The sequence below is a fragment of the Trichinella spiralis genome (genome assembly GCF_000181795.1).
Source record: "Trichinella spiralis strain ISS 195 chromosome Unknown Scfld9, whole genome shotgun sequence".
In the NCBI taxonomy this organism is placed as follows: domain Eukaryota; kingdom Metazoa; phylum Nematoda; class Enoplea; order Trichinellida; family Trichinellidae; genus Trichinella; species Trichinella spiralis.
Window position 1 is genome coordinate 4,722,308 of NW_003526948.1, and position 16,108 is coordinate 4,738,415.

At 36.6% G+C, this 16,108-nt stretch overlaps 1 protein-coding gene across 1 annotated transcript in view; it reads left to right on the top strand.

Moving 5' to 3' along the window:
* Nucleotides 1-4,339: 4,339 nt before the first annotated feature.
* Tsp_05689 (putative immunoglobulin I-set domain protein) overlaps nt 4,340-16,108 on the top strand; it is a 50,762-nt gene continuing 38,993 nt past the window's right edge. Inside the window, exons 1-25 of the mRNA XM_003371997.1 lie at nt 4,340-4,381; nt 4,931-5,059; nt 5,122-5,266; nt 5,556-5,757; nt 5,862-6,192; nt 6,254-6,403; nt 6,458-6,678; nt 7,016-7,137; nt 7,215-7,572; nt 7,654-7,895; nt 7,997-8,113; nt 8,394-8,594; nt 8,651-8,794; nt 8,945-9,175; nt 9,236-10,189; nt 10,256-10,365; nt 10,506-10,653; nt 10,910-12,100; nt 12,479-12,730; nt 12,795-12,938; nt 13,069-13,800; nt 13,909-14,304; nt 14,572-14,967; nt 14,999-15,319; nt 15,375-16,099. Of these exons, the coding sequence (XP_003372045.1) occupies nt 4,340-4,381; nt 4,931-5,059; nt 5,122-5,266; nt 5,556-5,757; nt 5,862-6,192; nt 6,254-6,403; nt 6,458-6,678; nt 7,016-7,137; nt 7,215-7,572; nt 7,654-7,895; nt 7,997-8,113; nt 8,394-8,594; nt 8,651-8,794; nt 8,945-9,175; nt 9,236-10,189; nt 10,256-10,365; nt 10,506-10,653; nt 10,910-12,100; nt 12,479-12,730; nt 12,795-12,938; nt 13,069-13,800; nt 13,909-14,304; nt 14,572-14,967; nt 14,999-15,319; nt 15,375-16,099 (8,004 nt within the window). The remainder of the gene's footprint in view (nt 4,382-4,930; nt 5,060-5,121; nt 5,267-5,555; nt 5,758-5,861; nt 6,193-6,253; nt 6,404-6,457; nt 6,679-7,015; nt 7,138-7,214; nt 7,573-7,653; nt 7,896-7,996; nt 8,114-8,393; nt 8,595-8,650; nt 8,795-8,944; nt 9,176-9,235; nt 10,190-10,255; nt 10,366-10,505; nt 10,654-10,909; nt 12,101-12,478; nt 12,731-12,794; nt 12,939-13,068; nt 13,801-13,908; nt 14,305-14,571; nt 14,968-14,998; nt 15,320-15,374; nt 16,100-16,108) is intronic.

The window sequence follows — 16,108 nt, forward strand, 5'->3', positions numbered from 1 at the left end:
CCCATGCGTAAATGATCATAAGAAAAGTTGTGAAAGAAATCTGCGATTAATTTCATACTTTAAATATAATACATTTGATTTATTTGATGATTTATACTTTCTAAGTTTAAATATAAATTGTAACTTTTAAGTATAGCAATAAAGTTTAATCAACTTCTAATATAAACATATGCATGTGCTAATGCTTATAAACAAAACAGTGTTGTGGTCTGCAATCAAACAAAACAAATAAAAAAGTAGCCGCAAATATATTATTATATCAAGAAATGTAATGTATAAAGTTATTTGCATATTAGAACATTTTAGTAAAATTGTATTAGCATGTAGCGTTACATACATATATGCTGCTTTTAATGCTGGACATTTTTAATTCAATATATATGATAATTTGATTGACCATGTTCATCCCATTTTAATTGCTGCTTATGTGCACTGAATAAACAATTTCTTTTCAAAAGCTAAATCAACAATATGCATGATTATTGTAAAAAATGTAATAAATGTAGTGGAAATTTGAGAATGAACCTGGGCAACCTTTGCGTTGTTCTTCATTTAAATCTGGTTTCAATGTTCCTACTGTATTATAGTGAACTTTCTATTATATTTTTTGTTCAGTTTTGTAATTTTTATTTAATTCAGTAAAAAAGTAATTCTACGGAAAATAATGACAAATTAAAAAGTGCACCATTATTTTTAACGCATATATGCGCGGCTATTCATGCGTTTATTACAAAAAATGGCATCACAGTTGCTCGTCTACATTAAAAATGACGGAATGATCATATGCGACTACGCTAATCAGAAAGCTTGTATCATTATTCTAGTTTTAGCACATTAATGCAGTTTGAAAATTCATTATTCGATGCTCCACATATATGCATGCATTATAAAGTTAACCAGACGATTCCTGTTTTCGTATATGAAAATATACATTTTGGGGGTTTTGAATGGAAACGACAATAACAAATAATATGTACAGCGTTTCTTACCTGTTGTTGGATTATCATAATAAGCGTTCGCAGAGAAGATGAAGTCGTCCTGACATCAGCGTTAATCGAGTAAAGAAACCAATGAAATCATTTTATAAATGCATATTTGTTGTAAGCTAATCACCAGTAACGATCAATTTTTGTCGATAATTTAAAAATAATCACAGTTCATTTGTTTATTTGAGCACGGTATTTTGTAATCGAATACTGCTGCTCACTGGGAGACGGTTTTGCTCAAAGTGTCTTCTTTGATTATTGCTCATTAGCATCGGGATCAGTATTCACTAGCATTATTTGCTTTGCACTTTAATTGGCGTTCACTATTTGCACTGTTTGTGTATTCCTGAGGGGTTTTGTTGGCAGCGATTCAGTTTTTGAATATTTGAATTTCGACTCTATTATAAATGAATGAATTATTCATTTATCAAAATAAAAATGTAGCAACGATTTAAAAATAATATCTAATTGCAATTTAGTCATTTTAATCGTTTTATTTGTAATCTTAATTTGATAATTTTTTTATTTATTTGCATTTCAGTTTTTGATATTTTTTTAATACTTATTTATACATTACATATACTGTAGGTTTAATAAGGTTCGAATGGAAGATATATTGGAAAACTGGCAATCAAATGAAATGTAAATTATTAAAGAATCTAATTTAAGTTATTGACAGTTTTTTTGTGAAAAGTCAAATAAAATTCATTTCAAAAGGGATATGTTTAACTGCCAGCCAACAGTATACCCAAAAAAATGTACACAGTGGCAGAATATGCATTTCAGAATTTTTGAATAATTGAACAATTTTATGAAATTTCAAATTAGAATAATGTACACGTAATAAAATTACGGTTTTCTTTCGTCACAGCATGGCAAATTGAAGGTTGTCAGTTTGTCATTCATAATAATGAAGAATGCTAGTTTTCAACGGATGCTTACTTTTGAAAGAATTTCTAGTTTAGTTAGCAAATGATGAAACAACTGTTTTTCATTCCGTAAACTTCCAATAGACGCTTTCATATTTCATCCATATTGTTTATTTAACTAAGAAGGGGCTAATTTATAATTTTCATTGAAAATTAAAAATACATTTTCCTAGTTTTTATTGAAATTTACTCTTTTTTTAAATCGATTTATTTTATGCAATTGGGCGTTCACACACGCACACATACACGTGATTTTCAAAAATTGTTCACATTTGCAAAATTGTTTTCAGGATAATTTTAATATAAAGAATGCAATTTATTCCATGTCATGCTCCTAAAGGAACAATTGAATTCGAATTGAATTGATTAAAAAAAAAATTTTTTTTAACATCCGCACAATATTGTTGCATTTCAATTCAATACACATAATGTGCACTTGCAAACATTGGGCGAGGGTTTGTCAAAATTTGTTGCATACATTGATCGTATGTTGAAATTATTTTATTCAATATTGTTCATATTTTGAATTTGTTATTTTACAAAAAATGACATCTGAAATGTGTTGAAAGGTGATTTTTCGCACAGGTTTGTCGCGATCAATCAGCACAATGCTGGGAGGGAATTTTTGAATGAGTTATGACGTTCATCTGGTTGTCGAATAAAAGAAAAGCAGCAGCAAGTAGCAGCAGCAGTGGAAGCAATATAAGCAACAAGCTTGTCTCAAATTGAAGCTCTGTTGTGATGGGAAAGTTTTTAGTTAAGCTTCACGTTTTATGACCGCCGCTTCATGCGATATGCTTCAATTCAGCAAGCAGAACAAGACTGATGACAGACAGCAGCTGTTGTTCAGAGGTTTGCAGGCAACGATTAGCAAGCGACACGGCATGCTTCTGATTTTTCACCAATATTCAGAAGAGTGTTGTGCTGCTGTGTGTTGTTTATTCACTGCAAGCAAAGATAGCCAGAATGAAAGAATGGCAAGTTTTTGAAAAGCTGGTTAATAATTTTCGGTAGCTGCATGCTTGTCTGCTTGCCTGGATGCTTACTACTCGCTCGCTTTCTTTATTATTCAATGGTTGTCGGTGTTTGGTTGAGATTTAAACTTTAAAATTACTGCTTACAATGAAATTACTGTCTCTTCGACGTGCGAATGCTTTTATATTATTGACCATTTTGTTGGTTTGGTTAAAGCAAGTTTTTATACAATTTGCTGTTGTTAATTATCTTTCAAATGTATTTTATTTCAATTAAGCAACCGTTCATGCACATATATGCACAAATGAAAATTCTTATTTTTTCCTATTCTTCACAGTAGGCGTCTCCTCCTCCTTCACTTTTTCATTAGAAGATAATTTTTCATACGATTGTTTCTCATTTGTGGTAAATATGCATAATTTGATCATTTACTTGCACTTTGTAATGAATAGCAACGATCAATATAACTTTTGATAATGTTAAAAAGTAATAATACAACAAAATTTGTTATTTACAAAAATACAGTATCGTTTGTCTGGAAAAAAGAACTATTTAATGGCGGGAAAGTACAGTAAAAACTAGAAAAACGTGTTGCATAAATAAATAAATAAATATGCATATATATGTGTGTAGGAAATGGTTTTTTTTCACAATTGTTTTGTCTGGGCAGCTGGCAGTGTCGACTTTTTCGCTGATCACCGTGTAATTTAAATTTATTTGAAATTTAAAGTATTACTTTTTAAAACAAAAACTGCACCATCGTCCCTTTGCAAATATTGTTCACGTGTATTTCAAATTGCTGCAATTGTCCAAGTAAGATATTATGAAATTGTCGTCGATTTTATTTGCAAAACAAATAATGAAGGAATAAGTAACCAGTTGTAAGCATTTTGATGTCGATATATATTTTGTTGAGAAATTTAAATAGAAATCAAGTGAATATTTTTTTAAATTTTATTAAAAAAAAAATTCATTCAACATCGAGCCCTAATTTTGTGCTTTTTCAATTTCATTTCTCTCGTGAAGCTTATGAAGTAAATAAACAAAGTGAAGATTGGGGCAAAGGCATTAATTAGTCAGCGAATTGGAATTTTCCTACGAACAACATTTCAGTGTTTCGTTGTTTTCTGCTTTCAGCTGGCAAAAGCTGTTCAAATATTTACAATTTAAATTTAATAATTTGGAAATGTTTTTTTGAAGCTTCAAATAGTTCCATTGATAAATTTTTACCATTTTGTTTGAATAGTATGTTCTGAAATTGAAAATATCAATGAAAAAAAGAAACTTTGCAAGCTTCCACCAGCAAAAGCTTTTTAATTATACTATTATTAGTGTTGCATGTTGGAAAATTTGAATGATTTGATTAATGTGCTTTTTGCCAAGTCACATGATAGTAGTAGTAGTAGTAGTTAGCATGAATTATTTTGAAGAACGCTGATAAAAACGATCATGGAAACAAATGGACGGGATAGAGAAAGGGAGACATGGCAAGTTGGTATTTTATCATTGGTTGATTCTATTTTAAAGTTGAACATCTGTTAATCATTTGCGAGGGTGTAAAGTTTGTTCTTATTATAAAACGAAAAGAAGAAAACTGCTGCATATTGGCAACGTGAAGCAAAGCGAGAAGCGAGGCGTATCAAGGCGAGGCAAAGCGAAATTTCGTTGCTCATTTCCGCCGTTGGCGAATCAATCATTTGAAAAACATATGCAAAGAGTATGATCATACTCTTTGATTTAGTTTGCTCGCCAACTCTTGTCTGGCTAGGTGAAATTAGCCATCCTCTCCACACCGAATCTCAATTACTCTTTGCTGTTTGGTTTGTTTTGTTCGTTTCGTTCCAACGCGATCTAAGCTTGTCGTGTTCTTGCTTCTCTCATAATTGGTCTGCATATATCCGATTTTTTTTACCTCGTTGTAGATGCCATTCAAGCGTCCATTGGGTACTTACAATGGCAAACAGCAACCTCCAAGCTTTATTCGAGTAAATCGATGAAATTGCATTTGATCACTTTTCAAATTGCATTGTAAAATTGCAGCCATTGCAAAATAAGCGGTCCGTTGTTGGTCAGCAAGTGATTCTGGAATGCCAGCTAGAAGGTCAACCGGATCCTGTAATCAAGTGGCTAAAAGATGGGCAAAATGTGACAAACTGCCCGGATTATCAGGTATGGTATGCATTTATCAAATGCACAACAAAAGTTGACGACGACTATTTTGGGTTTTTTAGATTTTTCAAGAGGGAAACAAATTTAAGTTGATAATACCCAGCGTTCAAATGGCAGATGCTGGTCGGTTTGATTGTCAGGCTATAAACGCCGCTGGAAGCAAGTCTAGTTCGTGCATCTTGATTGTCGCTCCTCCACCGTCACCAGGTAAATCTTGTTCCTACCTATAGAATAAATGCATATTATGTAATAAATTTGATATATTTGATCGAATCTAAATGTTGTTAAGTGTGTTTAAAAAAGTAATTCGGTTAAAGTAAAGTGTAAATGTTTATTTTATTATTATTAAACTACTAGTTAAACAAAAATATTCATTCCATTGATGTTGTGGTGTTTTGTTTGTGTTTGAGTGTAGCGAAAAATTGAATCTATCCTAGTTTGGTTCTATCTAGCTTAGCATGAAAAAATATATTATTTCTTTAAAATGAAGCTCCAGGAGAAAGACAGTTCATGACTGCACCGTCTCCACGCCCGCCTCCAACTCCTGTTGGACCGGCAGCTCCGTATGTGGTCAAAGAACTGAAACACCAGATGCTGAAAATTGGTTCTAGTGCACGATTTGAATGTCGCATCACTGCATTTCCCGCAGCTGAAATAACGTGGCTTAAGAATGGAAAGCCAATAACAAATACATCCAAGTAAGCAATGATGATGAAGTTCAGTGATGACGATGTGAAAAAATTAATTCTGATTGAAATTCAACGTTGTTCGAATATCAGTTCTCTTGTGCTTTTTTCTTTAGGTATAAAATTGATAATGATCCGGACAGTGGAATTTGTTCTTTGACTATTGCGATGATGTTTGCCGAAGATGTTGGTCAGTACAGCTGCTCGGCAAGAAATGCCCACGGGCAGGCCGTCACATCTGCCGAAATTCTTTACAAAGATAAGTACAATGAATGGCTTCGAGAAGAGCAGATAAAAATTACCCAAGAGAAAAAACGATCCATGATGGAAGAATTGGACAATGCCGTTCAACAGCCACGAAAGCAGAAAGGTACATTTTACACTCCGCATTCTCAGCGTCTGCTCGAACAACTGTACACTGAAGAAAAAGTTGAAACCGACATCAAAGTATCCTTTCGTATTTTTATTACAATTTTTTTCTTCTCTTCACTTTGATTTTATCTTTCAGATAAATGAATCAGAAACATCGGTTGAAAATGTTCCATTTCAAGGGGTTCCACAACCACCGCAAGTAATTCGACCATTGCAGCCAGTTAGCATAATTGAAGGTCAAAAAGCAGAACTGACATGCCAAATCAAGGGCAATCCAACACCCAAAGTATTTGATATTCGCTGTAAGTTTAAACAAAATTTTGAACATGGACATTTTCAGGTTCGATGGATGAAAAATGGCGTACCTGTGCAAAATTCCCAACGTTTGCAAACATCATACAACGGTGCCGTTGCTTCTTTGATAATCAAAATTACCTTTGCTGAAGATGCTGGTATGTACACCCTGGTAGCGGAAAATCAGTTTGGCAGAACAAACCAATCTGCTAACATTCAAATTCTTACGCAGAACAATGTGAATGGCGTTGTTCACAGGGGAAATAAGTATATACAGTTGTCAAAATGTTTACGACCGTATGCTAATTAGGTTGTTTTAGTGCTGTTGAGCAACGGAAATTGAGCAGAGATTTAGCAGTAACGCCAGATTTATTGGGCCAAGGACGTCAAAAACCCATTTTTGAGCAACCTCTGTGTGATATACAAGTATAATTCAGGTGAACAGAGTGATGCATTCGTACTTTCACTGTTATCGTTTGTAGGTTGCGGAAAATCAGAACGTTCGATTTGATGTGCGCATTTCTGGTAGACCCTATCCGAACATACAATGGTTGAAGAATGGTGTTCTATTACAACACGGACATAGATACAAATTGCTTTCCAGTCAAAATGATTTGAATACTTTGATTATTTACATGGCAACTGTGGAAGACAGTGGAACGTACACTTGCGTGGCGACAAACGAAAGTGGACAAGCGCAATGCAGTTGCGAGTTGACTGTGAAAGGTTTGAATTTCACTTATTCCCTGTGTTAATTTATTGTGGGTATGTTAATTTATTTTGATTATTGCACATTTTTGCAGCACATTCCCAGGGTTCGGCTGCTCATTTTACTGAAAAATTCAACTCACTGATAGTTCATCCAGGCGACAGTGTTGAATTGAAATGTTCAGCAGTGGGTCAACCAAGACCCACATATCATTGGTATAAAGACGACGAAGAGCTAATTCCTGGTCAGTGTCCTTATGATATTGTGAATATGCCAAACGGCACTCGGCTTCGAATAAACAACGTTCGACTGGACGACTCGGGTTGCTTCCAGTGCAATGCTGTAAATATGTATGGCACAGCTATTCACAAAGCACCGGTGAAGGTACAAATGAAAAGTTCCAGTCAGCAAATCACACCTTTTCCTCGTGGTTCAACTTCTGATCAAGCATTGTAAGCAGTTTGCCTATGCTACTGAAAAATGAATCATTATTATGTTTGTTTGTTTGTTTGTTTGTTTTGTTTATTTTCCAGAATTGCATCTGCAACACCCGAATTAGCAACTATTCGACATCGCCAGCGAGCTGCGGGCCTCTCTAATGCAGCGTGGTTTGTCGAGGCTGCCAGTGCTGAACCGCCGAAAATAATTGGCTTATCAGCGGATCATCTTTCTCTTCTGGAAGGCCAGCTCGCTCACGTAGAAGTACGCTTTCAACCGGAAAATGATCAAAACTTGAAAGTAGTCTGGTTTAAAGATGATCTTCCACTGGAGCAAAGTAAATTAATTTTTCATTAAAAAGTTCTTATTAACATCTTCTATTGGTATTATTATTATTATTATTATTATTAGAAGCGAGATTGATGTTTAACATTGAAGCTGGCAGAGCAAGTTTTGATATTGATTATGTTCAACTTTCTGACGGTGGATTGTACAAATGCCTTGTTGTGAATCAGAAAGGAAAGGCGGAGGCAACATTCACGATTTCCGTTACAGGTAATTTTTCAATATAAATAATAGTTTCTGGTGTTACAAAGCTCTAATAGAGCCGTGGAGAATATTGACATTTATAATAAACAAATAAACACATGGTATAAGTTCTATTTTGTTTGCATAGGTATCTGTGTCATTTTTAAGATATCGACTTCGCATTGAGCAGAAATATTATTTCTTAATTAACATTCATATTTACATTAACTAGTTGCTATTTCAAGATATAATGTGCGTACCGTTCAGCTCGCATTAAATTTTCGTTCGCATCTTTTTATTAATTAAGAATTGCCGGAAGTCGACTTCAATGAATCCCATAATTACCGTGAGAACGTTTCGAGTAAAGTGAGGCCAAATTTTGTTCACGAACTGAAAAATGTGGAAATTGTCGAAGGTCGTTCAGTTCGTTTCGAAGCCAAGTTGGTTCCTACTAGAGATCCAAGTCTCCAAGTAGATTGGTTTTTCAACGGACAGCCACTTCGTCTAGGTATTTGAATGTCAGTCACATGCTTGAATTTCACATTCAAAACTATCAAAATTTAGGAAACCGAGTGAAAATGTTGCAAGAGTTCGGATTGGTTTCATTGTGCATCTCAGCAGTTAGTGTTGCAGATGCAGGCGTTTACACTTGCAGAGCAAAGAATCTCATCGGCGTTTCTGAATCAAGTGCCACACTTATTGTTAAGAGTATGTTTTGCCTTTTTTTGTTCCTATAAAATTACTTTTGCCTCTCATTTAAGCTGAAACCTTTCTCTTAAGACAAATATTCTATAAAATATGCTGTAATAGAATGAATAGCTTTCTAATATATTTATTGCATTAGATGTATTTTTTAAGCTTATGAAATTGGGAATTATAAAAATGCGGATAACACACGAGGATACATTGCTGATGTGGATATAGCTGATGTGGAGGAAGATTCGTGTAAAATGCCCTGCTTCGAAGTCAACTTGCGCGGCGGTACTGTCAAAGAAGGAGGTCGCATTTTGCTGGATGGTAAAGTGTCGCCTGCACGTGATCCTTACATGCGAATTGACTGGTTTAAAGATGGCAAACCGCTCAAATTAGGTAATAAAAATAATGACTACGTCAAATGATAATTATGTTTGTTATGAATTTATTCTTTAGCAAATCGCATAAAGATGCAATATGATTTTGGATTCGTTTCCCTTTGCATAAATCCTACCTATCATGAAGACAGTGGTGTGTATGTTTGCAAAGCATCGAATAGAGTCGGTGTAGCTGAATCCTCTGCTGAAATATGCTGCGCTGGCGATGACAGTATTGAGTTGCGCACCCAGCATGCCGATTCCCTTCAGAGAATTCAGCGCATAGAAGGTCAAGAAGTACATATTGGCCCATATATTGAAGATCGCCCTGAAGAAGTAATGAGCATAGAGAAACCCCGCTTCACGAAACATCTGAGTAATGCCGAAATCAGCGAAGGTCAAACAGCGCATTTTGATGGTCGATTATTGCCTTTCAACGATCCTAAGATGTCTGTAAATTGGTTCCGAAATGGACTTCCTCTACCCAATGGCCATCGGTTCCGTTTGGTAAATGACTTTGGATACGTATGCCTTGATGTTCTGTACGCCTATCCAGAAGATTCTGGTATTTATACGGTAGTTGCTCAAAATGAACTAGGCGAGGCTGCGTCTGAAGCACAGTTACATGTGATTGGCCATAAAAGTATATATTTGGAATCTCAGCATCCGGATGGAATGAACCGTATTCAAAAGTTAGAACGACAGACTGAAATTCCACTACATGAAGGCATTGAGCGAATTTCTGAGCACTCTCCAGTACTGAAAAATCAGTTGCGTGATTTAACTCTCCGAGAAGGTTCTAATTTACATCTGGAGGTGCGTGTGGAACCTGTGAACGATCCCACTATGCACGTCGAATGGTTTGTCAATGGTCGACCATTGCTTACTGGGAGCCGTTCGCAAATGACGTTTGATTTTGGTTACGTAGCACTAGACTTGAAAAGCTTAATAGCAGAAGATAGTGGTGAATACATTGTTTTAATACGCAATCAGCATGGAGAAGTCACCTCACGTTGTATCGTAGCTGTGGAAGGTAATGTGTTTAGATAGAGTGTTGTTGTATAATAGAAATGGGCTTTTTTCATTTACCGTATTTAAGCAAAAGATTCAGTGCTGACAGAAGTTCAAAATGTTGAAAGTTTCGAACGAATCAAAGCGTTAGAAACAGAAAAGCCTCGACAAATTCAAGAATCAGAAAGTTTACCACAAGTATCTAGCGCGAGTTTTTAATATTTGTACATATATATATATATATATATATATATATATATACATAAATGTGTTAGATTTGATTTTAACTACTCTTATTTGGCCGTTGCTCAAAAATAAGTAATTTGTTTGACATTTAGTCAGCTCCTGTATTTACTAAAGTCTTATCTCCTGCTTCGATTACCTTACCAGAGGGAAGTTCTTTACATCTCGAAGGAGAAATTCGACCGATAAGTGATTCGTCAATGAAAATTTCTTGGCTACGTAACGGACAACCAATTCCAATTGGTATGTAATTTTGCACAGATTTTTAAACACCTGTTATACAGTTAACGTTTTAAGGACATCGATTTAAGTCATTTCATGACTTCGGGTTTATCTCGCTTGATATAAGCACTGTATATCCTGAAGATTCCGGAGTATATACTTGTTGCTTACAAAATTCCCAAGGCACAGCATCCTCTGAAGCCCACATCGATTGCATTGGTTAATATTATGAAATACGTTGATTTACAAATTTACAATATAACATCTCTGTTTGTAGGTAAACAAGCGGTTATATATGGAACACAGCATCCTAATAGTTATGAACAAATATTGCGTATAGAAGCTCCTAAGCAAAATCGCGAAGAAATTGACGAAGAGCAGCCTGATGCTCCGTATTTTGTTAAAGAATTGCCGAATGAAATTGCCATCACGGAGGGTCAGTCTGTGCATTTAGAATGCATAGCAGAGCCAAAAAATGACACAAACCGTAGCGTTGTTTGGTATTTCAACGGGCAACCGTTGAAGATGGGCCATAGATTTCAGTTTTCACATGATTTTGGACATCTGGTGTTGAATGTACTCTATGCGTATCCGGAAGATTCAGGAGATTATATGTGCATCATTCGGAACCAAAATGGAGAAGCACGATCAGTTTGCAAACTTCAGTGTCAAGGTAAGAAAAGCATGGTTTTAGAAACCTATCACCCGGATGCACTTCGTCAAATCGAAGAACTTGAACGTCCAACTCCAGTTCAAGAACAACTTGATAAACACTGCACAGAAAAGCCCGAATTTTTAAACACTTTTCCTGAACAAACTGAACCACTTTTGGAAGGCCAAGCATTCCACGTTAAAAGCTTCATTCGTCCAACTGATGATCCAAATTTAACTGTTGAGTGGTTCCACAATGACAAGCCTCTTTTGGCAAGTCACCGTTTTCAAACAAAGCACGACATCAACTTTGTTTCATTGGACATTCTGCAAGTGTATCCCGAAGATTCTGGTCTGTACACGTGTCGTGCAAAAAATAAGAATGGTACTGCGGAAAACAGCGTTTTCATTGCATGCAACAGCCGGAAATCAGTGATCACTGAAGCTAGTCAACCTGAAAGCTGGGAGAGGATTCGCCAGATGGAAGCTGTATTACCCCAAACTGCGGAAGAAATGCCTGTTGAGAAGGTGAAACCATCTTTTACGGTGCCACTTGGCGGAGAAACTGACGTTAAAGAAGGGCAGTCGGTCCATCTCGCATGTCAAGTATCACCTACGGATGATGCTGATTTAAAAATTGACTGGCTGTTCAATGATCAGCCTTTAAAAATGGGATCGCGATTTCATACATGCAATGATTTTGGATTTGTTTCCTTGGAAATTGATCCTGTTTTTCCAGAAGACAGCGGTGTCTACACATGCAGAGCTCTGAACGAGAAAGGAGAAGCATTTACTAGTCTCAAGATTGGATGCAAGCGTAAGTAGCAATACTGCTTTTAACAGAATATATTACATATATATATGTAATAGTTTCTTGTTGTGTATGAAAGTGGCATGTAAATATGTTTACAATGGCATGTTGTCTAACTGACATAATAAGCGCTCTGAAGTTATTGTATTACACTTTAAATGGTTTTCAACAGCTTCAATGCACACCACATATTCAGTATTATTTAAAAATACGTTCACAACAGTGGTGTGCGAACTTTCTGAAATGCACATAGAGAATATGTTTAGAATGCCTAATATACTGAATTTTTTTTGCCATTTTGAAACGTAAGTAAATAATAAAGACGTAGCAGCCTGAAGACATGCATGCATTTATAAATGTTTGACGTCATATTGTAAATTTTAGCGATCAAATCAGTCGATTTTGATTCGCATCACATACAAAGCTTGCAAAAAATCAAAGAATTAGAAGAAGCGCAACCTGATCGTCCACCCTCTCCAGAAATCCAGTATCACCCACCAACATTTACACAAGTGCTACAGAATGTCGATACGATTAATGAAGGTGAATCTGTGCGCTTGGAGTGCCGACTGCAGCCTGCTTTCGACCCTTCTTTGAAAGTAACCTGGCTTCGCAATGGTCAATCATTGCCACTAGGTTAGAGTTATTGCTTACTTATTATTATTTACTGATTATATGATAATTGGAATTCTGTTTCAAGGTAGCCGATTTCGCCCTACTCATGATTTTGATTACGTTGCATTAGAAATACTGACCGTGTATCCTGAAGATTCCGGTATTTATCAGTGCAAAGCTCAAAGTGCACATGGAGAAGCTGTTACGTCTTGCTCCTTGAAATGCATACGTAAGTAGATAATGCGTATATATATATATATATATATATATAGCTTACTGTACTTGGAACGTGTTTGTTTTAGCATCTGAAAGTCTTATTCTCGAAACAAAAAATGAAAATAGTTGGAACAAAATTCAAGAAATTGAACGGCCAGCAATTGTGGAAAGTATTGCCGAAACTCCCTTTATTACACCACCATCATTTGTGGAACCCATCAGTGGCATGCAAACGGTTAATGAAGGAGCGCCAGTGCATTTTGAATGTCGCGTTCAGCCAAGTAACGATCCTAATTTATCAGTACAGTGGTTTCGCAATGACCAGCCTTTAATGAACGGCCATCGATTTCGGACTGGTCATGATTTTGGATTTGTCACAATGGACATTTTATACAGTTTTCCAGAAGACACTGGTCAATGGACATGCCGAGTGGCAAACAGCCTTGGCGCAGAAGATTGCCATGCTAATTTAGTGGTTGTGCCAAAACAAAGTATATATTCTGCTGCATGTCAGCCGAAAAGTTTGGCAAAAATTCAAGAAATCGAAGCTGTCCCTCAAAAGCAAGATGCCGAACAAGAACTTGTACCTGTTGCACCGAGTCTGCTTCAACCGTTTGAAAACACGGAGCGTTTTGAAGGCCAACCTGTACACTTTGAATGTCGGGCTCTACCAGTGAACGATCCCAAAATGATAATTGAATGGTTGCATAATGGTTTGCCAATAAAAGAAGGCAACCGATTTCGAAAAACGTTTGATTTTGGCTACGTGTCCTTGGATATTGCTTATGTCTTTCCAGATGATTCTGGAGTATATGCATGCAGAGCAAGAAATGACCTTGGTGAAGCAGTAGTGCAGGCAGAGCTTACTGTATTAAGTAAGTGGAAAATTTGCGTTATTTAAGTCGTTCTATTGAAGTGAATTTAAATGAGGAACATATATTTGTGCCGTCATAATACTGACAAGCATTTTCTCGTTTTTTCAGGCAAAGGTAGCGTGATGATGGATACGACTCGGCCTGAAAGCTGGCATAAGATACAAGAATTAGAAACGGTAGCACCTGCATTGGCAGAAGCAGAGCCTGCCGCAGCTGTGCAACCACGGTTTACGCAAGAGCTGAATTCATGTACAGATATGATCGAAGGTCAGCCAGCTCATTTTGAAGGCAAAATAGAACCTCGCAACGATAGTTCTCTGAAAGTTCAGTGGTTTCATGATGGAAAACCCCTTCCAGCTAGTAGCAGAGTTTCATTCCAAAACGACTTTGGCCTTGTTACATTGGATATAGCATACTGCTTTCCAGAAGACAAAGGAATTTATGAGTGCCATGTAAGCAATGCTGCGGGAACAACAAAGAGCACATGTGAACTGCAGTGTAAAGGTAAAATAAATATACTGTTCATTGAACAATACTAACACATTGAATTGTGTGCTAACATTAATTAATATTTACAATGAAGTTAGTTTTGTTTAACGAGTTATAAAATGATAGTAGAAAAATGTGATAAAACTGCCACGTATGATTTGTTGCCAAGTCTAATTAATGCCCAAGGTCTAGGAATAATAACAGCAGAACATTTTTAAAAGGCGTTCTTTGTACGACCCGGTTTAACCCCGGACGTGTAACTGATTTCGTTCGTATTTTTAGCGCGCTCGGCTATTTTGGCAGATACCATGCATGAAGGTAGTTTAGAAAAAATTCGAATTATTGAAGCGCCCAAAGATGTACCACCGAGTCAAGATGTTGCTTGTAACGAGCGGCCTGTTTTTACGCAGCCGTTGCGCAATATTGATGATGTTCCAGAAGGTGAAGCGGCGGTTTTTGAGTGCCGACTTAGACCTATAAATGATCCTAATCTTCATGTTGAATGGTATTTCAATGACGAGCCGTTGAAAATCAGCAATCGCATTATGCCAACTCAAGATTTTGGATATATTACATTGAAACTAGCCAGCACTAGCACATTCGACACAGGCGTGTATTTGTGCAGAGCATGGAATCTTTTAGGTGAAGCGGTAACGACAGCGTCTCTTCAAGTACAAGGTGAGTGAAAATAACCTTGTAAAATTTCCAGTAAATAATCTCCACTGTCATGCACGACAACGAGCAGTTGGGAGTTTGTTTCATGGGATATTTTTAGGCAAGGAAAACATTCTGCGTGATAGTCAACATCCGGAAAGTTATCGAAAAGTGCAAATAATTGAAAATTTGGAAAAATTTCCTCGTCAAGAAATAGCTGAAATTGCTTATGAAAAGCCAGCGTTTGAGCAAGTAATGGAAAATTTGGAAAATCTGAACGAGGGCACGTTGGCTCGGTTGACATGCCGAGTGCGACCGGCTGATGACCCTAATTTGAAAACCGAATGGTTCTTCAACGGAAAACCACTCGCGCACAGTAAGCGTTCTGAATTGAACATCCTTATCAAATTACAACTATTTCCAAATTTCAGGCTCTCGTATTCATCTGATGCATGAATTTGGTTATATTGCTTTGGAAATTGATCCAATTCACGTAGAAGACTCCGGTGTTTATACGTGCAAGGCGTTTAATGGAAGTGGCGAAGCAGTCACATCCGCTTCTGTGAAGGTGCTTGGTTCTGAAAGCTTATTGCTGCAAACAGAACACCCAGTCAGTTGGAAGAAAATTCAAAATTTAGAAGCAAAACCTCTGGTGGAAGTTGAAGAACAGGAGACAATTCAAGAGAAACCTCGTATTGTGCAGCCACTGCAAAATTATTCTGACGTTCCTGAAGGATCTGCAGTGCATTTAGAGGCACTTTATGAACCTGCGAAGGACAACACACTTGTTGCTGACTGGCTACGGAATGGGGATCTGATTATAGCTAGTCAACTGGTGAAAACGAAATGTGAACTTGGCCATGCAACTTTGGATATTGGCAACGCTTATGCAGAACAACATTCTGGCGTTTATACATTGCGGCTGCGCAATCGTGAAGGTGAAGTAATGACCTCCTGCTCCGTAAAAGTTTTAGGAAAGAGCAATGTGTTGAATGATACACAACATGAATCGAGCTGGCGCCAGATACAAGAATTAGAGAAACCTAAAGAAGCGGAAGGAACACCAGCTGGAATATCATATGGATCACCTGTATTTACTGAGCATCTCAACAATGTTGAAGTCAATGAAGGAGAAAGCGCCAGTTTTAGATGTCAGGTATGCATG